This window comes from Nelumbo nucifera, chromosome 8 (assembly GCF_055504915.1).
Source record: "Nelumbo nucifera cultivar China Antique chromosome 8, China Antique-T2T, whole genome shotgun sequence".
Classification (NCBI taxonomy): domain Eukaryota; kingdom Viridiplantae; phylum Streptophyta; class Magnoliopsida; order Proteales; family Nelumbonaceae; genus Nelumbo; species Nelumbo nucifera.
The window spans coordinates 50,318,864-50,342,251 of NC_142656.1; the positions used below are offsets into that span (position 1 = coordinate 50,318,864).

The 23,388-nt window shown below is 39.7% G+C and overlaps 1 protein-coding gene across 4 annotated transcripts in view; it reads right to left on the minus strand.

Annotated features, from left to right (window-relative positions):
- LOC104601523 (Membrane fusion protein Use1) overlaps nucleotides 1-23,388 on the minus strand; it is a 53,703-nt gene that overhangs the window by 22,553 nt on the left and 7,762 nt on the right. For 3 of the 4 annotated variants that reach the window (XM_010264875.3, XM_010264876.3, XM_088892863.1), the window contains exon 4: nucleotides 10,012-10,084. In XM_010264875.3, coding sequence (XP_010263177.1) covers nucleotides 10,012-10,084 — 73 coding nt within the window. The other variant, XM_088892862.1, reaches the window with a different exon arrangement.

Consider the following 23,388-nt stretch of genomic DNA (forward strand, 5'->3'; position numbering starts at 1 on the left):
TACACCCTGTCCTAGTAATAGAAAAATTTATGTTGCTGATGGTTCTTTCACCACAGTGGCAGGGATTGGGAATATTCAAATTACTCCATCCCTATTACTTAAAAATGTGTTTCATGTTCCTAAGTTATCCACTAGCCTTATCTCTATACATAAACTCACCCAGGATGTGAACTACAATGTTGTGTTCTTCCCTTCTAACTGTGTATTTCAGGACCAGGTTTCGAGGAATAAGATTGAACTTGCTAAGGAAAGAGATGGACTCTACTACCTTGAAGCAACCAACAAATCATCTCGCATTGTTATGCATGTCACACACGAGTCATTCTTATCTACCTCCAATAAAGATTTAATTTGGCGTCATCATTTCCGTTTTGGTCATCCTTCATTTCCTATTTTAAAAACAATGCTTCCTTCCTTGTTTAAAGGAATTAATGTTGAACCTTTCATTGTGATATTTGTGAACTTGCTAAGCACAAAAGGGTTTCTTTCCCAATCAGCAATAAAAGATCTTCAACTCCTTTTTATTTGATTCATTCAAATATATGGGGCCCTTCTCAAATTCCCAACATTACTGGTTCCAGATGGCTCGTCACCTTTATTGGTGATTGCAATAGGGTCACATGGATTTTTCTTCTTAAGTCTAAATCTGATGTGGGTATGATTCTTCCCAACTTTCATAACATGGTCCAAACTCAGTTTGGTGTGAGAATTAAAAGGTTTCAATCTGATAATGCTACAGATTATTTTAATCAGAATTTGTCCCCATTTTTTCAAAAAGAAGGCATTGTGCATGAATCCTCCTGTGTTAACACTCCCCAACAGAATGGGCTAGCTGAGAGAAAAAATGGCCATCTTTTGCAAACCACCCAAGCCTTTCTCTTTCAAAATCAAGTGCCAAAACAATATTGGGGGGAAGCTGTCCTTACTGCTGCCTACACCATAAATAGACTACCATCTAAAGTTCTTAACAACCGAAGCCCAATACAAGTCCTTTCTCAATTTTTACCCTGATATTCGAGCCTCAAATAATCTCTCACCAAGAATTTTTGGCTGCACTACCTTTGTTCATGTCCATAATAAGGGAAAATTAGACCCACGAGCAATCAGGTGTGTCTTCTTGGGATATTCCCCAACTCAGAAAGGTTATAAATGTTATCATCCAGCCACCAGAAAATTCTACACCTCCATCGATGTCACATTTGAGGAAGGAAAATCTTTTTTTCACTCAACCTTATCTTCAGGGGGAGCCCTCATTAATGAAAGATAAGGCATCGGATCTACTCTCCCTAGATGTTTTACCCTCCTCACAGACATTCAATCGTCAAGAATCACATCCCTCTGAGTCACATTCATCTGAGTCCCACATTCCCGAGTCTCAACAAGAGTCAAACAACCCAACCATTGAACCAAATTCGGACACTGTTAACCCCACGAATGATGTGCATGATAATGTGAGATATATGCAGGTTTACCCTAGGAGGAAAAATCCAGATCCTCAACCTGTGCAAGTCCAAGATTCAACTCCTAATCCTAGAACTGAGGGATGCTTAGATCCTGAACCTACACCTTCACAATCTGAGTATGAGTATGACCTACCTATTGCACTGAGAAAAGGAACCAGAGAATGTACCAAACGCCCATTGTACCCTTTAGCCAAATATATATCATTCCAAAGATTCTCTAAATCCCATAAAAGTTTTCTAGCCAGTCTTAACACCATTCCAATTCCTATTACTCTAGCCGAGGCACTTTCTAATAAGGAGTGGAGAAAAGCCATGAGAGTGGAAATGGAGGCATTAGAAAAAAACAACACATGGGAAGTTGTGGATCTACCAAGAAACAAGAAGATGGTAGGTTGTAAATGGGTGTTCACAATTAAATACAAATCTGATGGGTCATTAGAAAGGTACAAAGCACGCCTGGTAGCCAAGGGATATACACAGACTTATGGGGTAGATTATCAGGAGACTTTTGCCCCAGTAGCTAAAATGAATACAGTACGGGTGTTACTGTCGTTGGCTGCTAACTATAATTGGGATTTGCAACAGTTTGATGTAAAAAATGTGTTTCTCCATGGTGATCTAGAAGAGGAGATATACATGGACATTCCATCGGGTTTTGGAGAAGGCATTAAAGGGAACAAAGTTTGTTAGTTGAAGAAAGCACTATACGGTCTCAAACAATCTCCGAGAGCATGGTTTGGAAGGTTTACGAAAGTAATGCTGAGTACAGGTTACAAGCAAAGTCAAGGTGACCACACATTGTTTATCAAACACACAGCCTCAGGGGGAGTTACTGCACTATTAGTCTATGTGGATGATATAATCGTTACTAGGAATGATAAAAAGGAGAAGGAAGCATTGAAAAACTGTCTTGCCAGAGAATTTGAGATAAAAGACTTGGGGAGACTAAAGTATTTTCTTAGAATTGAAGTTGCACATTCTAAACAAGGCATCTTTATCTCTCAACAAAAGTATGTTGTTGATCTTTTGAGAGAAACAGGAAATATGGCATGTAAACCAGCTTCCACGCCTATAGATCCCAATCATAAACTTGGAGAAGCCCACGAGAATGCAAGTGCAGACAAGGAGATGTTCCAAAGACTAGTTGGAAAACTCATTTATCTTGCACATACACGACCAGATATTGCATATGCTGTAAGTGTAATAAGTCAGTTTATGCATAATCCTAAAGAAGTTCATCTGCAGGCTGCTCATCGAATTCTGCACTATTTGAAAGCCAATCCAAGAAAAGAAATTTTATTCAGAAGAAATGGAGGACTGACTCTTGAAGCATATACAGATGCCGATTATGCAGGATCTCCAGTAGATAGACGGTCCACTTCTGGTTACTGTACCTTCTTAGGAGGAAACTTAGTCACTTGAAGGAGTAAGAAGCAAAATGTAGTGGCTCGGTCAAGTGCAAAGGCAGAATTCAGGGCTATGGCACAAGGAATGTGTGAATTACTCTAGTTGAAGATAATTTTAGAAGACCTGAAGATTCCACGAGAAGAGCCTATGAAACTATATCGTGACAACAAGTCAGCCATCAATATTGCTCACAATCCTGTTCAACATGACAGGACGAAGCACATCGAAATTGACCGACACTTTATAAAAGAGAAACTAGACAGCAAGTTGATTTGCACTCCCTATGTGTCTACAAAAGGACAACTGGCCGATGTACTTACTAAAGGGCTCAATAGTACATACTTTCGGAGAATTATAGCCAAGCTGGGAATGGAGGATCTCTATTCACCAGCTTGAGGGGGAGTGTTGGAAAATGTGGGGTTATTGGTTCAGATCTGAAAATAGAATTGTATATATTCCTAGGATTGTGGAAGGATTGATTTAGAAAATTTTTTCTTTCTATTTCTTTCTTTCTATTTTTGTACTTTCTATTTTTGTACTTTCTATTTTCTCTTCTTTCTATTTTTCTTTCTTTCTATTTATTGCAGCAGCTTACTATACAAATATGCCCATTGGCAATAGAATGAAACATATCAGTATTCTACCATTCCAAAACAGTGGCCCACTCTCACCTTTCCTTTTCACCCTCGTTGTTGATGTACTTAGTAGAATGATTTCAAGAGCAGCTAGAGAAGAGTGACCTAAGAAGGGTGAGAAATCTTAAGAATCTAATAAAATCCTTTAAGAATGCCTCCAACTTGAGGATCAATTTTGAAAAAAGTTTGTGTGGTTGGAATAAATTTGGAGAATCGGGAGGTGGAGTCAATTGCAAGTTGTTTAGATTGTTCCATCTCTTCTTGGCCTTTGACCTACTTAGTAGATATGCAAACAGATTGGGTCGGATTCAAATCTGATCCGACACTATTCATGTCAGATCCGATCGGATCCAATAGGACTCAATCTGAATTCGAATCCTAACAGATCTCCATATCTGATTTGATCCGACTTGTTTTCTTTAAAAAATAATAAATTATTAAAAGAAAAAATAAAATATACCAATTTAAATAAAGAAAAACAAAAAATACAAGTATTTTTTAATTATTTTCATCATATATATACATGTTTTTATAAAAAAATTAATATAATAAATTTATAAAAATACAATATAAATAATATATTTATAAATAAATAAATAACATATATATTTATATTTATATTTATAAATATATAACACATCGGATCGGATCTTCTCGGATCGGATAGGGGTGATCCGAATCCGATGGTCCGATCCGAAGATCCAATCAGGGGTGATTCAATTTTGACCAAATAGGATCGGATCTCGGATCGAATCGAATCATGATCAGATCCATTTGCACCCCTACCAGTTAGGCCCCCCCTAGGTGCCAACCCCAAGGAGAGTTTTTCCTATTATAGAAAAATTTGAAAAGTGAATGGCAGCTTGAAAAAAGAATTACATGTCTAGAGGTAGAGTGAATTTGATCAGGGCTACACTTTCCAACCTTTGAACTTACTTCATTTCAATCTTTAGGATTCCCTCGTGAGAAGCTAGGAAATTAGGAAAGGCAGAGAGGGATTTTTTGTGGGAACCAAGGGGAAGTGAAAAAGGATCACTTGATTAGATGGGAGGTAGCCAATTGAAGGAAGAAGGGGGTTTGGGGGTAAGGAATTTAGTTCATAATAATGAAGCTCTACTAGGAAAGTTGTTGTGGAGATGGCCTTTAAAGAAAGAAAGGTTATGGCATGAAACAAAAGTTGCAAAACTGGATAGAAGATAGGTGAGGAGCTTGTGGGGCTCTAGAAGCTTAGGATGGTCCTTTATACCATGGTTTTCAAAACCGGACCAGACTGGAAAAACCAGGAACCAGTCAGGTGACCGGTTTCGGTTTTCCCCAAAACCAGAAATTTGCCCAAAACTGTTGATTTTGGTTAGCAAACCGTTGACCCAGGCCACCGTTTTTTTTTTACTTTTTTATTTTTTTCGTCATAACGGGCTGACCATTCAGTTTGAACGGTCGGACCGTTTGATCCGGTAACTGGACCCCTGACCGATTCGATCTCCGGGTCATTCTTAAAAACCATGCTTTATACCATCATGGATTGCTTCTAGGGGCTTAGTAACATTGTTGAAGAATATTTTCACTTTTCTCCGTTGATGACATATGGAGTAATTGGGAACTAGTTGCTAAAGCTTCTTCAGTTAAGGACAAACCTGTAAAAGCCTGGAAGCCCCAGAAGAGTTTTTTCACAAAACTCAACTTTGATTGCAACAACTTCGATAATCCTAAGCCCTCTAGAATTGGGGGAGTATTAAGGAATGCAAAGGGCTAGATAGTGGCTTTATTCTCTGGTCCAATTGGAGTGGGGGATGCGGTTAGTGCAAAGGTCAAAGCTATTATACAGCGAGCTCAAATCGCTAAAGAGATGAACCTCACAAATCTGGTCATAGAAGATTCAAATGGCTAACTTCTAATTTAACAGCCAAGGTTTAGCATGAGAGAAGATTGGCAAATGGATTGGCAGACCTACTAGCTAAGCAAGGGGTGAATAGGGGTCAATTATTCTAGGCGATACTGTAATTTAGTTTGTTTTTCAAGGCAGCATCTCGCGCCTCTTGGGAAAACTAAATGTTGTATCGGATGTAAATCCATCTTAAAAATATTTAATGAAATGTTTTATTATTCATCAAAAAAAGTCAATCATTAAATAAGTAGGATTAGAGTTATCGAGTCCTCTTTGAATTGAAATAGGATATGACAACTTAGTTTGAGTCCTACTAGGATTATTGAGTCTAACAATTTGACACCTAGGACTATTATGAGTCTAATAGTTCAACTCCTAGGTTTATTATGAGTTTGAAGTCCATAAAGATGTATGGTCGTTTTACACAAAGAGCAATGAAATTTTTTGAGTTTTCTTTAGCTTATGTTAATTATGGTCAGTGATTCCCATACCCTAGAGTGATTCTAGGAACCCCGTGAGAGATACCGGGTATTCTCTCTTTTTTTTTCTCTCCCTATTTTCTTTCTTATTCCTTCAAGAAGCCATTACAGCCATCAACAGCCATAAATTTCTAATCAAAGAAGACCATTCAACGTTCTCTAAGGATTAGAATTAAGCTGGTTCTACATCAGTTTGGTATCAGAGCCAAGGTCATAGGCTGTCATCATCATGGCTACACGTAGTGGCAAGTACAGGGGTACTGATACATAAAGAGATTCATTGATTTCTACCCTTTGCAAGAGAGTTGAAACCCTTGAAGCACAAGTAAAAAGCACTTCAAGAAGCTAAAGAAGAAGAAATCCAGCAAGGAGCACCCCTAATCAATGAAGGGGATGGAGGATGAAACAAGGGAGTTGCCCACAAAGATGATAATAGTGAAGAAAGGATCTATTAATCTTAGAGGACAAAGAGTTGCAAACCGCACAAGGTACCACCTGCACACAAGGTTTAAAATTTCGATATGATACGCCCTGTATCGGGCGTATCGTATCAGGCTTAACGATTTCAAAGAAAAAACCCAGGAGAGTGAACATCGATCCAATCCAATACGCCCCTACCGGCATATCGGCCTATATCGATATTTTAAACCTTGCCTACACAAGCTAATCAAGCTCAAAATACCCATCAAGGGATTGATCAAGAAGTATCACACACAAATCTATTTGATGAGATGATGGACCAAGCTTAACATGGAGGCTATGCAGATAAGGACCATTTTGTGCCCTCAAATTATTCCCTACCCAAGAAAAATAATCCCAAAGCAGTGTTTTAAAAGTGTAAGGTGCAAAAAATGAACAATGGCCATTTTGTGCCTAAGGCACAAGGAGAAAGATGAGGTATGCACCTTTTTGAAGCAAGGTGCAAAAAAGGAAAAAATGGTAAAAAAATTCAAAATATTGCAAAATATTAAAAAAATAAACAAAAAATTTAATTAAAATATAAACTTAAATTCTAAAATAAATGTTTTAAAAACCTATTATCTCAAATTAAAATACATAAACATAACATGTAAAACATATTTAAAATGAAAATTTAAAAAGAAAATCAAGCATAACATATAGAACAAATTCAAGCATGTAAACTCTCAATCTCTTTATTTTTTTCCCAATTGCACTACTTCAAATAGCTAATGTGAAGTTAAACATAATGCATTCTTGATTCTATGAGCCATCTTTGTACCAACCCCTTGAGGCAAGCCCAATACAAGCCCACATCAAAGGCTTAAACTCTTAATCCCAATAGAAAAGGTTTTTATAACTTTAAGTCCCTTTTAGAAATATCATTTATTAGGATGAATGAATGAGCAACATTAGCAAATATGGGTTTTCGGAGCTTTTGTGAGCGAGCAAAATGTTGCTCATTCATTCATCTTAATAAAAGATATTTTTAAAAGACACTTGTAGTTATAAAACATTTTTATAAGGAATAAGATTTTAAGCCTCTGATATGGACTTGTATTGGGCTTGCCTCGTGGGCTTTATTACAAACCTAAATGGTTAAAGTGCTTGGCTTGACGTGTTCCATCAGTCTTAAGGCTTTTGGCATATTCATCAAGCACACAACATTTGGTATTAGAGCCTACCACCACGTCTCAAGTTCAGATTACAGAGAGGGCTACCTAGAATAAAGTGAAAGCTATCATGGAAAGGGCTACCTGAAGTAGAGTGAAAGCCATCACAAAAAGAAATACTTGGAACAAAGTCAAAGCCGCCAAAGGGAGGGCTACCTACTGCAAGAGTGTGAGATGTCATGGAAAGGGGTACCTACCGCCAGAGTGAAAGCCATCATGAGGAGGGCTACCTACCGCTAGAGTGAGAGTTGCCTAGAGTGAAGCCGCTGAAACATCAACTACAGAAGTGTGATGGTATGTTACGGTCCTAAATGGTTAAAGTGCTTGGCTTGACACGTTCAATCGTTCTTAAGGCCTTTGGCGTATTGGTCAATTATAAAACAGGCTTGGTCAAGGGTCCAAGGACAAAGTCCCCAGTCCAACTGCTAAGCATAAAAAATAGCAAAAATGCACAAATTTTCGAAAGGCACATGCCTAGGTTGAAGCACAAGGCACACCAGCATGCATCTTTGGAAAGTGTTGTGCCTAGGACCTAGGCAAGGCATATACCCTAAAATGTGCCTCACATGTTCGTGTAGGCACGCCTTTTAAATCAGTGTCCCAAAGTTTCTGACTTTGACCTCTACATTTACAACAGTTTCCAAGTAAACAGTTCAACCAACTTGGTGAGTTTCATCTAAAACCACCTCGTCTACAAATTCACCTTTTTCTCCTCCCTCATCTTTACTCTCAGCACTACCAACCAAAGGCCAAGTTCTATAATTCCTTTTTTTCTCTTTCATAAAATCGCATACAACTTACAAGTACCTTAATGGATTCATTTTTCACCATTGTTTACCACCAACCCACATTCTTTATTCTCAGCAACCCCTCCCAACTCAACCCCATTTTGATCAGCTCTAGAACCAGCCTCCACATTTGTAACAGAATCTTCTTCCATTAATGCAGTTTGAGAGGAAGGAGTCAGAACTGACAACTGCTACAAGTCTGGTAAGGAATGATACTCAAGTAAAGGAGGCTCAAGGAGACAAGATGATGACTGATAATGGTCGGGAAAACTGCAAAGAGAGGTGTCTAATAGTGATGTGGGTGAGAAGGGAGCCTCCACAGTCAAGGAAGAAAAGCATTCACAATCAAAGGAAGGTTTCTGGAATTGAGGGGGTGCCAGAGAAGAAACATTCAAAGATCCTGATCTTACTCAGCTTTGGCTGTTGAAGATGTTGAATTTGAGTTTCCTCCAGGGGATCTGCTGGAAGGAACCATTAAGGATAGAGAGGAGAAGCAGACTTCACCACCAAAAGAGGTCGGTTTGGCTGGTGTCCAGATGCAGACCTGACTGATGTTGACATCTCTAGAATGGGAAATGAGAAGTTTCAAGGTCCTTAGAATAACAAAAATAAAAAATGCCAAGGGCAATTTAAACAGCAAAACAAACCAGAATAGCCACTGAATGAAAAAGGAGCTATTACTCTGAAATGTGAGAAAACTGTCCTTATGATCCAACTTTTTTTGCTTTTTCTTCTTTTGCTCCTTTTTTTTTCTTTTTTTTTTGATCAAAAAAAAGAAGAAAAAAAAAAGTGTGTAAAAGTATAATGTATTCATTCACAGAAGTGTAAAAGCATATAAACTAGATCATGTGCATGTAGATACATATCAGATGCTCAAAAAAGCAACACCACAACCTCATTGTGCCAATAACTTTCTTTAGAGTTGCTTCAGGGATGTTGCTCTTTTTATCAACAGCATGTGATATTCTTTTCTTTGCAAATTAACCAGATCACAACCGTCAAACAATGGAACCCAATAGTGTCTTTTCCTTCCTGTTATCTCCGTCTTTGGTATTAAAAGTTCTTTTACAATGTATTGATCAAAAAAAAAGTGCTTTTACAATGGAGTTGCTCGAATAAGCAGCCCCTTAAAATGTCATAAAATGACATACAGACACTTCCTTTTTTCTTTTTTTTCTTTTTTGCATTTTCTAAGTTCTTTTTTTTTTGGAATAAATACCATTTAGCACATTAGGTCACCACATGTAAAGAAAATTGCTTTTCTAGTATATGGATCTTAATTTAGAATATCAAAAAACCTGGTAGAAATGTCTGGTAGGGACATTTGCTCTCATCACAGACTGGGTCCTGATTCAAAAGGAGTTTAATGACCAGCATATGATGGATAAAAAGAACCAACAGATTAGAAAAGTAAGATATTGATGTTTCTCTTTTCTGCTCTTGATATTTTTGGGGGTAAAGCTGTAGGTTTCTTTTCAATTTGTATTTTAGTATCCACAATTTATTAGGTAGACCATTTATAAACCTCCATATAACTTTTTTGCTTTTGTACTTTAATGAAATATACTATTGCACAAAAAGAAAATTACAAATGCTTTGTAGGAAACAACTACCGGAAAAAGCCATTAAATGCAGCGCTACTTCAACAGGACAGTAAAGCAAAAACTTAAAAATAACCTTTATAATCTCTGAATTTTGCAAAGGAGCTAGTCAGTAGACGCACCGGTGGAGAAGCTATTTTGGCAGCTATAGCTTCAATCTTCTCTGAATAGTCATTCACCTTTGCTTTTGAAATTCTGCAGAAAGATTTCCAAAATTAATTCTCTGTTACTATGTGAAGAACTGAAGAATTCACACATAGTTTATTAACAGGGATCTTCAAAGTAATAAAATGCATTTAGACAAGGCATATAAAATCCTCAGCTCACATTGCACACCTCCAAATACATGCACAATCTTGTTTTTAATTTCCTAAGATATGCACTAATACAGTCCCTTAATTTTTTCTTCTGAATGTTTGTCATTTTCAGCAAGTCAAATAAACAAATGAATCAGTCATTATGATGAAGTGAACTGTTGTTAGGTTACTGCCTAACTCAGGGATCTCTGAGGGAGATCAAACCTCCTTACAGAATCAAGAGAGGGAAATTTGCATTCGCAGTTCCTTGATTTCTCCCCTATTCCTTTAAATAGTGTTTACATCTGCCAAATCTGGATCTCAAGACAACAAGAATCACATCAATTCTTCCCCAATAACTGGCTGGTGTGGCCTCCTGCAGTAAACCATCATTGCATGCACTGGAGCTTGACCGTCTTGGGCCACTGCTGGCATGGGTTTGGTAGTGGAATCTGTGGGCTGGCCACTTACCAAGGTTCTATCAACTCTCCTCACCTTTCAGGTCAACCTTGTCCACAAGGTTGAGGTGTGGATACACTAGTTGGAGCTAGGAGTAATATTTCCAGGTGGTGTCTTCCTCCCAAAGGTTTTTCCAAAATACCAACACCTCCTCAATAATCTTGCCACCTTGTCTTGCCAATCTGTAGTCTATTATCTTTGTAGATTCAACCTGAGAATTCAGATTAGCTGAACACTTCAGCTGTGTAGCAGGCTGTGGAACCAATGACAATGCCCTACACCAGTGAAAAAATACATGGGATCCACACTGAGAGGTTGAATAGTTGTGGACCCCATGTATTTTATGACTCATGTGGAGTGTTATTATTGATTTCAAAGTCTGTTGAACAGCTATTGCATTCAGCTAATCCTATCTCTCAACCTGAGGCCCTCCTTCCTCATCAGGAATTGGCAGGTTTGGTCCCCCTACAGCCGCTGCATTGGGGCACTTCTTGTGGAGTGTTGCATGAAGGATTGGATGGATATTGTAAGTGTGGGGAAGGTCAAGCTTGTAGGCCAGTGGACCAATCCAAGCCAAAATTTGGAAGGGGCCATAGTACCATAGTTTTCAAGGCGCCAAGGCAAACCTAGGCAACAAGGGAGAGCTTAGTTGCTTAGTCGCCTAGGTGTCACTTAGTGTCTAAAAAAGGATAGAAAAACAATGGCCTGATCCCTTGTTTCTATTGTAGGAAAAGAAGTAAAAAGACAGAGTAACAGCTGTAACGTGGAAAATATGGGGTGGAGCCCCTGTTCTTGTCTTCCATAAACGAAAGCACATAAAAGAACATACAAAAATGGTGGAGAAGGGGCAGAGCCCCTGTTTTAGTTCCAAAAATATGAAGGGGCATAGCCCCTGCTTTCATTCCAGAAGAAGAAAAAGGGTTGGAGCCCATGTTCCAGAAAAAGGAAGAAGAAGAAGAAGAAGAGGCTTCACCCCTGTTTTTGTTATAGAAGAAGAAAAATAAGAAGGGGCGGAGTCCCTGTTTTTATTCCAGAAGAAGAAAAATAAGAAGGGGTGAGAACCCTGTTTTTGTTCAGAAGAAGAAAAAGAAGGGGCAGAGCCCCTGTTTTTTTTTTCTAGAAGAAGAAAATAAGACGGAGCAGAGCCCCTGTTTTCGTTCTGGAAGAACATACCTTTTGCAATTGGTTGGTGTTCCCTGATTAAGACTTCGAACTCTGTATCACTCAAACCCTATAAGTCTTCATTCTTAGTTTTCGAATATCTATCACTCAGAACCTTAACAAAATAAGAAGCTAACAATAAAAGATATTATTTAGTGAAAAAAATAATAGAGAGATATAGTGTATCATGCCTATATTAATATTATATACTAAAAATATAAAAACATATAAAACATTATATAACTTTGTACAAGTGGTATACAAACCACTTGGCATTTGGGCGAGGCAAGCCCCAAAAAGCGACTAGATGCCTAGGAGTCGCCTTGACAACTATGCATAGTACCTGGGAGAGTATTTCTGAAATCCCCTTTTCGCCACCAAGCTTTGTCTGTATGGCTACAGCCACACATAAACCTGATCACCCACTTGGTACTCAGCCAACTTGTGCTTGCAGCCATGGATTGTTTTCATGGTGTGTTGGACCCAAAGTAAATTTGCCTTAAGCTCCTATAGAATTTGGTCTCTCATTAACAAAATAGCAGAAGGATTGTAGGATGTAAGGAATATAAAATGTGAAATTCAAATAAGAGGAATAGAGGAATTTTGCATTTGTCTCCTCTCTCTCTCTCTCCATTCTCGGAGGTTGGTTCCCCCGATGAACCCTGAGTTAGGTACAAACCTAACATTTTTTGTAGCAAAGCAAAAATGCTGAACACTCAAACAACACCAATTGATACCAGGGTTGATCAGTTGGAGGTGGAGCTCAGCCAGGTGTCAAGTAATCTTCATGAGATCCAGGAATCCCTAACAGCAATGGCACTTCGTCTCAATCAGATGCACAAAAGTCGAAACAGGGAAGGGGATAGAAAGGTGACAACCAAGGAGGCAGTCGTCATAGTAGATCTTGAGCAAGTAAGAGCGCCAAGCTAGAGTTTCCAATTTTCTCTAGGGGATCTGATCCTTGGATTTACCGAGCTGAAAGATACTCGATTACAATGAAGCACCCAATCAAAATTGGGTTGCTTCAGCCTTTGTCCACTTGGAAGTGGAGGCAGTTCTTGGAGTAGAAAGCCTTATGTGCTGATTCGGCCAAGCTTCTTGTGAAAGGAAGAGGAGAAAGTTGAGGGTTTCAGCAATAGACAGAGGAAAGGGAAGAAAAGGAGAAGAAGGTCGACAAGGATAGTGATGCATAACCCTAGCCACCAGCCCCTCATTCTATTTATAATTAACTTAAATATGAGATATTACAAAGATGCCCCTAGTAGGGCGGCAACTCAAAATAAGTACTTACAATTCTTTTAAAAATAAAAAACTAATGGGCCCAAGGCCCAACAACTTCTTAATTTAAAAGAAAACAAACTAAACATAAATCGGCCCACTCAACACTCCCCCTCAAGTTGGGAATAGATGTCACACATTCCCAACTTGCGTAGATCATGTTTCAGCTTATTCTTCGCAACGCCTTTTGTGAGAACATCAACAAACTGCAGATCAGAAGAAATGTATGGAAGACAAACTTCCCCAGAAGTTACCCTTTCTCTAATAAAATGTCTATCTACTTCAATGTGCTTAGTTCGGTCATGCTGAACTGGATTATGGGCAATATTGATTGTTGCCTGGTTATCGCAGTATAGCATCATAGGTTATTCTGCCTATACACCGATTTCTTCTAACAGATAACGGATCTAGAGAAGTTCTGAAACTCCATGTGCCATGGCCCTATATTCTGCTTCTGCACTTGATCTTGCCACAACTGTTTGTTTTTTACTCTTCCATGAGACTAAGTTACCCCCAACTAGGGTGCACACTCCTGAAGTTTATCTTCTGTCATCAAGGCATCCTGCCCAATCCGCATCTGTATAGGTCTCTAGCTTCAACTGTCCATGATCAGTAAACAATATGCCTCTGCCTGGATGTCCCTTCAAATAAGCAAGGATCCTGTCAACTGCCTTCCAGTGCTGGTCTGGTGGAGCATGCATGTATTGACTCACTACACTTACTGTATAGGAGATGTCCGGTCTTGTCATACACAAGTATAGTAGCCGACTCACAAGTCTTTGGTATCTCCCAATGTCCTTCACTGGTTCACCTTCTGATGCACTGATTCTATGGTTTTGATCAATGGGGGTGCTAGCTGCCTTTGTTCCAAGCTTCCCTGTCTCTTGGATAAGGTCCAAGACATACTACATTTGAGAGATAAAAATTCCATGTTTCGATCTTGCAACTTCGATGCCTAAGTATCTTAGTTCTCCAAGATCCTTAATCTCAAATTCCTTATGCAGGTTCATCTTCAAACTATCAATCTCACTCAGATCATTCCTGGTGACAACAATGTCATCCACATAAACAATTAAGATTGACACCAAAGATCCCCTGCACTTCACAAACAAGGTGTGATCAGATTGAGTTTGTGTAGCCAAAAACAATCAAGGCCTTTCTGAATCTATCAAACCATGCTCTGGGAGATTGTTTCAAGCCATATAGTGACTTCTTCAGCTTGCATACCTTTCCCTTTTCAGCATTATCATAAAAACCAGCTGGAAGATCCATATACACCTCTTCTTGCAGATCCCCATTTAGGAAAGCATTTTTTACATCCAGTTGAAACAAGGGCCAAGAGTATGAGGCAGCAAGAGAAAGGAGTATCCGCACAGAGGTCATCTTTGCAACTGGCACAAATGTCTCTAGATAATCAATGCCATAGGTCTGTGTGTACCCTTTTGCAACAAGTCTTGCCTTGTACCTCTCTATACTTCCATCTGCCTTATACTTTACTGTGTAAACCCATCTGCATCCAACTGTCTCCTTGCCTTCTGGTAGGTCCACAATCTCCCATGTCTGATTCTTAATCAAAGCCTCCATCTCTTCCTGCATAGTTGTCTTCCACTCAGGTTTGGAGAGAGCCTCACTAACACCCTTGGGTATAGACACTGAATCAAGAGAAAAGAGAAAAGCACGGTAGGAAGGAGAAAGTCCACTGTAGGATAAGTACTGTGAGATACAATGAGCAGTGCACTTTCTTTTCCCTTTTCTAAGAGCAATAGGGAGATCAAGGTTATCTGTAACAGTGTCAGTAGGATCAATGGGAACTGAAATAGTAGTGGGATCAAGAGGAATACCTGAATCCGTATCATCCGAATCTGGAGTCTCCAAGGGATCGACTGGAAGTGGTGTGAGTTCTGCTATAGTGGAATCAACCGCCTTATGGAGTCTCTGCCGTGAGTAATGCTGTGAAATGGAACGTAAAGGAGATGGCAAGGTGGGTGACATCAGGTGGTGGTCAAGCATAGGAGTAGACACAGGGACTGGAACTGGGAGAGGGATAGACTGCTAACTTACTTCCCCAAAACACTCCCCCTGAGAAGGATCATTTGAGAAGAAGTACGTAGATTCAAAAAAGGTAACATCCATAGTAACATACCAGTTCCCAGAGACTGGATCATAGCAGCGGTACCCTTTCTGATACTCTACATATCCAAGGAAAACACATTTCTTTGCCTTGAGATCAAGCTTCGAACGGTAAGGGCCAAGAATATGCACAAAGCAGACACATCCAAACACCCTTAGACTAACATGAAACATCTCCCCCTGAGGAAAAAGAAGACTGAATGGGGTCCTGAATCCGGGTACACGAGAGGGCACCTTGTTAATCAGATATACTATCGTGAGAACTGCATCACCCCAAAAACGAACCGGAACTGTGGCTGTGATCATCATGCTTCTTGCCGTGTCAACAATGTGTCTGTTCTTCCTCTCTACAACACCATTCTGCTATGGACTATAGGAGCAACTACTCTGATGGACAACACCATACTCCAACAGATATAAGGCAAGATGCCTCTCAAAATATTCCCTAGCATTGTCAAATCTGAACATCTTTATTCTCGTCCCAAACTGTGTTAGTACCATCTAGTGGAATTGCCTCACCAAGGATGGTACTTCATCGCGTGATTTCATCAGGTAAATCCAGGAATATCGAGAGAAATCATCCACAAACAGGAGAAAACAGCGATAGCCGCCCATAAAGGGAACATGATAAGAGCCCCACACATCCGAATAAATAACATCAAAGGGAGAAGAACATCTTTTATTACTAGGTTTAAAAGAGTGTCTACAATGCTTTCCAAATTCACAACCCTCACACTTCAAACTTGACGGATTCACAAACTCAAACAGTTTTGGAAACAAACAACTCAAAGAAGAAAAGGATAAATGACCCAGACGGTTGTGCCAAAGCATAATTTGACCCACAGATTTTGGCTCACTGTCTCTACAAACATAATGGCTTTGGTGAAGAGGAGGAGCATCCAAGAGGTAGATTCCATTCACTTCACGACCACTCCCAATCGTCCTCTTTGAATCCAAATCCTACAAAATACAGCATCCAGGAGAAAAAATTACTGAGCAGTTCAGATTCTTAGTCAAACTACTAACAGATAACAAATTAGTGCTCAATCTAGGAACATGGAGGACAGAGGGTAAACAAATAGAATCATTAATCTTGATAGATCCCTTCCCAGCAATAGGAACATGGGATCCATCAGCTGTGGAGACCCTATCTCTGCTAGAACAAAGCTGATAAGAGGAGAAAATAGTGGAGCAATGGGTCATATGCTCTGAGGCTCCAGAGTCTATAATCCAAGGAGATCTCTCCTTACCTGAAGCAGAAACATAGTTTGTAGTGACATGTGAACTACCTGTGTGGGCAAAGGAGGTAGAGTGAGCTCCACCTGTGATACCTATACCCTATTGTCCGCTTACGGCTGAAGGAACTAGTTGTATCCCTCTGATTCAGAAGTAACCCAAACCTCTCAAGCTCGGCCCTTACTGCAGTAGCTGCAACAAACTCCAAAACAGCTGTAGTAGGGGGGGCCGGAGTATCTCCAGTAACAGCCATGTGCACATTTCCTTTCTTATTCTTCAATCTGGTCGGCACAAGATGTGGGTGAAGCTTCCAACAAGTATCTCTTGTATGCTTAGGCTTCTTACAGTAGTCACAGACCAAGTCCCTTTTGTCTTCCTTTTTGTTTTCATTGCCATTCTGTTTAGATTTCACGGCACTTACCATAGCAGACTGATCAAAACTGAGATTTTTCATCATTACATCCCTCCTGCACTCCTCTCCTGACACAAGCATATGCTTGGGAGAGAGTGGCACTGTCCCTAGAAAGAAGATGTTGTCGTGCAATGTCATACTCAGGGTTAAGGCCAGCAAGGAATTTGAACACCCTATACTTCTCTAAATGTCTTTGATAGGTAGTTGCATCCTTGGTGGTTTCCCAAGCAAAGGTCTCTAGATAATTGATCTCCTGCCACAAGGTCTTAAGGACTGAAAAATAGGCTGCAACAGATCTATCTCCCTGCCTTGTGGCAATAATTTGATTTCTCAGTTGATAAGCCCTACCAACATTCTCCCTTTGTGAATAGGTTTCTGCAACCCCATCCCATATCTCCTTAGCAGTGTTTGCCCATAAAAAATTTCTACTTATATGTGGCAACATAGAATTACACAACCATGTCATTACCATATAATTTTCCTAAACCCATCGGGAGTTGCCAGTTTCGGATTTCACCTCTTCACCAGTAATATACCCCAATTTTCCACGAGCCCCAATGGCCATCTTTGCAAATTGGGACCATTCCAAGTAGTTTGTACCATCCAACCTAATTGTATTAATGGTCCCAGCTCCAAAGGGGTCTCCAGCATCTCCTTCCACTGGTCTCATTTCATTCCCGGGCTTATATTCAACTCTGTCCCTCCATGTGTCTCAAAAGAGGTACAGAAAACAACCAAAAAATGCAACAAGAACAAACAGAATACCTTTTGGAACCAACGACACTCCTTTGGTGTCCTGGACTTTCTTTCCACAAAAGATTCCTTTTCTATGGGATGGGAGAAGAGAGAAAAAGCAACCGCCCTCTCTAGAAGCCTCCAAACCACATGGAACTTGAATCGCCCCTTACAAAAAACCCAGAGGAACCTAAAAAATTAGGGCGCCACTACCTAGGTCAAAATTGAAGAGTCCAAGAAAATCAGGACTCTTCCCCTTTCTCCAGTTTTTCCTAATTCTGATGAAAAACCCTAGACCAGCTATAAGGAATACAGATCCATCAAGAAAATCCAAAAACCGGGCTTACCTGAGAGCTTCGATTAGCCTTGTAAATCTCCATGCAGTCAGCCGATCTAGGGCTGCAGGAGTGAATCTCTTCAAGAACCTTCAACCTGCTCTGATACCAAGTAGAAAGCCTTATGTGCTGATTCGGCCAAGCTTCTTGTGAAAGGAAGAGGAGAAAGTTGGGGGTTTCAGCAATAGACAGAGGAAAGGGAAGAAAAGGAGAAGAAGGTCGACTAAGATAGTGATGCATATCCCTAGCCACCAGCCCCTCGTTCTATTTATAATTAACTTAAATATGAGATATTGCAAAGATGCCCCTAGTAGGGCGGCAACTCAAACTAAATACTTACAATTCTTTTAAAAATAAAAAACTAATGGGCCCAAGGCCCAACAACTTCTTAATTTAAAAGAAAACAAACTAAACATAAATCGGTCCACTCAACACTTGGTATCAGTGGTATAGGATGGTTGTCTTGGTCACTTACTGATGAGTTATGCATACATTTTGGATCCTCTGTATTTGAGGATTATGACAAAAGCCTAGCGAAGCTGAGGCAAACTAGAACCATTCATGACTATCAAGTTGAATTGGAATAGTTGGTGGTCCAAGTCCAAGGGTGGCCAAAAAAGGCTCTTCTAGGCTGCTTTGTGGGTGGCCTAAGAGAACAAATATGGTTGAAAGTGAAGGCTATCGCTGGTAATAAGGATGTAATCTACATATAAGAGCAACAAAGTAACTCCGTGGGATGTCAAAATAAATAGGGAATAATCAGAACAACTTTGAAAGAATCCAACATCTGTGACCACTGCGAAAAACTTCTCAAACCATACCCTAGGGGCTTGCTTGAAACCATACAAAGACTTCTTAAGGTGACACACCATGGGAGAACTATCATAATATCCTAGAGATGCCCAACATCCAGATTTAAGAAGGCATTCTTGACATCCATCTGATGGATGTACCAATGTCTAGATGTAGAAATGGACAAAAAAAAGCAAATGGTAATCATCTTAGTTATGAGGAAAAATGTCTCCTCTTAACTTATGTTGCATTCCTGTTTGTACCCCTGCACCACCAAACGAGCCTTATATCTATCAAGGCTCCCATCAAAATTAAGCTTTATAGAATACAACCATCCTCTACCAATTAGAGAAACAAACGAGGGGGCAGGAACAATATCTCATTTGTCATTATCAATAAAGGCTTGGAGCTTAGTATCCAGCTTCCTTCCAATACGGAACAGCGGTAGTCTACCAGTGAGATCTGAGAATATCTGTGCATAGTTGTCAAGGCGACGCCTAAGCGACAAGGCGCCCTTTGAGGCTCGCCTTGCCTAATCGCCTAACAGTTTTCTACTTCCTACTATAAAATACTTTTTTATTCATTCCTTTTTGAGATTATAATTATAAAATAAACATTATTAAACTATAATAATCATTTTGTATGTTTATATACTAATTTCTTTTTATTATTTTCTTATTTATTAGAGTTTAATCAACACAAACATTGCTAAATGCTGTATTGAACCTTCAAAGACTTAGAAACCTGAACCAATAAGTAAGGAAGAACTAAAAACTTTATCTAATCAGCACATTTTCCTCTTCCATATATTCTTCTACTTCTTCTTCTTCTTCTACTACTACTACTACTACTAATACTTTTTATCTTCTTTTCTTATAACAAAAATAAGGGTTCAGCCCCTATATTTTTTGAATTTTATTTTCCTTCTTCCTTTTCTTCTCATGAATATGTTGATTTTCTATACTTTAATATGAAATTTATACTTTTCTTATGAAAATCATGAATAATTATTAAAGAAATATGGTTATGATACCTAGGAAACTACCCTAGGATCTATGTTTTTAACATAAAAAATCCATCGCCTAGGCAACTAGGCGACAAGGCGCCCCCCAGTCGCCTAGCCTCACCTTGGCGCCTTGAAAACTATGAATTTGTGGTAGACAAAACAACTAAAAGAGAGATATAGTTTGAAGGAAAACCATAGTGATAAGGAGGATGATAAATACAAGATGAATGGTGTAATGGAGGATTAGAGGATGATAGAGGATCAATAACAGGCATAGCTATCGAAAGGGGAGGAACTAATGTTTGCAGATGGTGAACCTGTTCCTAGTGATTTCAGATCTGTCATACCACAAGGAGACTGATGTGGACGCCAGCAGCAGCAGCAGCAGCAGTAATTTAGTGTTCTCGGCAGCAGCAATTTAGTGTTCTCATCCTATCTTATCTATTCAGTATTCTTACCTTATCTGCTTTCAGTAGTAGGGATTAGTAGGAGTCTTATCTATTCAGCGTTCTTATCTTATGAGTTCAGTAGTATGGATTAGTAGGGAGTCTTATCTTATCTTATCAGTAGGATAGATTAAGGGAGTCTTATCTTATCTTATCTTATTAGTTCAATAGGATAGATTAGTAGGGAGTCTTCCTAATTAACAAGGAGTCTTCCTAAAAGTAGGACTCTTATCTTTTGTAATCTCCTATTTAAGGAGCTGAGAATATTGAATAAAATCATCGAAAATTTCAATCAAGAAAGAGAGCAAAGGAGAGTTAGGTGATCTCTTGGACAAATCACCATTAGGGCGCCAAGATAGGTTCATCAAGAGCAGGGAGAAACAAGGGAAAACAGGAGGTTTTCCCCGTGGACCGACCCATGACGAGATCCTATTCCCGGGCCCATAACAATTTGGTATCAGAGCAAGGCGTCATGGGTGACTTTGAGCAATTGACTAGGGTTCATGATCTGGAGCACAAACTCGTGGAAAACAGCAAGGAGGTGTGCGAGATCAAGAACGACGTCCGAGAATTAAGGCGCTTGATGGAGTTGTACTTTTCCAGCAAGGAAAGGAACCCGAAAGGGGCTGCAACCACAACCGGCCGCCGACCAGACATGGCAGAATCGTCCGACGAGCAGCAGGTCATTGCCCTAGCGCAGGTTAGCAACACCCAGAATGTTCCGATTAAGCAGGAATCCGGTGTCGTCGAGGATTCCATCCACGAGAGTTCAAAGAAGAATAAGAGCAACTACTCCAAGGTCGTCATCGCTGGTGAAAGAGCTTGTATGCCTCATGTTGCAGCTGCAAATGTTGCAAAAGAGTGTTTGTTAGCTGCAGTCAAATCAGATCCTAGGGCTGCACATATCTGGGTTAATCTTGCTAATGCATACTATGTGGCTGGTGATCATAGAAGTGCTGGAAAGTGCCTGGAGAAGGCAGCAAAATTGGAGCCTAATTGCATGTCAACTCGATATGTTGTTCCGCTTCATCGTATCAAGGATGCAGAAAGGTCTCAAGATCCCACTGAACAACTTTCATGGGCTGTGAATGAAATGGCTTCAATACTCAGAGAAGGGGACTCTGCAACAATTGAGCTTCGGATAGCATGGGCAGGACTTGCCATGGTTCACAAGGCTCAGCATGAAATTGCAGCAACGTTTGGAACTGGACATAATGATTTGACGGAAGTGGAAGAGCGAGCTTTGTACACACTAAAGCAGGCAATAAAAGAGGATCCAGATGATGCGGTTCAGTGGCACCAGCTTGGCCTTCACAATCTTTGTACTCTACAGTTCAAGACATCTCAGAAGTACCTTAAGGCTGCAGTTGGCCGTGGCAAAGAATGCAGCTACGCATGGCCAAATCTTGATATCTCACTACAGTTGTCTGAGGATGAACCCTCTTCATTGGAACCCGATCTAGGAGGGCAAAATCATCCCACCTATCCGGGATTCCTTTGACTGTGTTTCAAGACACCCATCCTGAATTCGAGCTTGAGGACAAGTTCATAGCCTAGGAGGGGAGTAATGATGTGGACGCCGGCAGCAGCAGCAGTAATTTAGTGTTCTTGGCAGCAGCAATTTAGTGTTCTCATCCTATCTTATCTATTCAGTATTCTTTACCTTATCTGCTTTCAGTAGTAGGGATTAGTAGGAGTCTTATCTATTCAGTGTTCTTTATCTTATCAGTTCAGTAGTATGGATTAGTAGGGAGTCTTATCTTATCTTGTCAGTAGGATAGATTAAGGGAGTCTTATCTTATCTTATCAGTTCAGTAGGATAGATTAGTAGGGAGTCTTCCTAATTAGCAAGGAGTCTTCCTAAAAGTAGGACTCTTATCTCTTGTAATCTCCTATTTAAGGAGTTGAGAATATTGAATAAAATCATTGAAAATTTCAGTCAAGAAAGAGAGCAAAGGAGAGTTAGGTGATCTGTTGGACAAATCACCATTAGGGCGCCAAGATAGGTTCATCAAGAGTAGGGAGGAACAAGGGAAAACAGGAGGTTTTCCCCGTGGACCGACCCATGACGAGATCCTATTCCCGGGCCCATAACAGAGACACCCAATAGCAAGATCGTTGGAATTTTGAAGGTGATTGTGGAAACAGATTCTCAAATTCCAGCAAAAATTGTACAGGGTGCTTTCTCTCTCCCTTGGAAACTCTAGAACTGGCAAACAAAGCTACAATCATATTACCAAACTATGGATGTTTGGGTTGTACATATCTTCAGGGAGGCTAATAGGGTGGCGGATTGGCTTTCGAAGAAAGCTAGTTTTTTTGCATTTTTGATCTTAGACAAGATCCATTCCTTTTTCTCTTTGTAATTACAATATAGTTAGGACGGATTTTAATGTAATTAGTTTTTCTCTCGAGGGGTAAGATTTTTATGTCCCCCCATCTTAGGCTTGGGTTTTTCGTACATAATTAATAAAATTTTCGATGGCCACCCCTCCACCAGGAGTAAATTTAGGGGCCAAAAAAATGAATGTAGCACTAAAATAGAAGTAGCAGGAAGTTTAACAATGTGAGCAAAGAAAAAAATATCTCAAGGAAAATAACACTATAAGACACAAATCTGATGGGAACGAGGGTCATAACAAAGGAAATCCTTATGGTCAGGGTTATATCCAACAAAGGCATACATTATTAACTAGGGGATGAGTTTGCTGCACTCATGAAGTGAAAGATGAACAAAGCACACAATCAAAAACATGTGAAGTACAAAGAAGTCAAATGAACAATGGAATAAGCTTTAGAAGGGAGAAGCATTATGAAAAACAAAAGAAGGAAAAAGGTTGACAAGGTAAACAGTAGTGTTAGCCTCCACCTAAAAGGAAGTAAGAGCATGTGAATTATGAAGCAAGGTATTGACAATACTCAAAATGTGTTTGTTCTTGCACTCTGCCACTCCGTTTTGTTGTGGAGTGCCAGGACAAGATCTCTGTGATTGAATTCCATTGTCTATCAAGAAAGTTTGAAAGTCTGCATCAAAATACTCACCCCCTGAGTCTGAATGGAAAACCCCAATACTAGTATCATATTGATTTCTGATCTTAGCCAAGAAGGATTTAAGGTTGGAAAACATCAGATTTATTTCTCAAAAAATATATCCAAGGCAACATTTGTTTTGGGCTTCTTTGTAAATTGGCTTTGACATTTGGAATGACATTT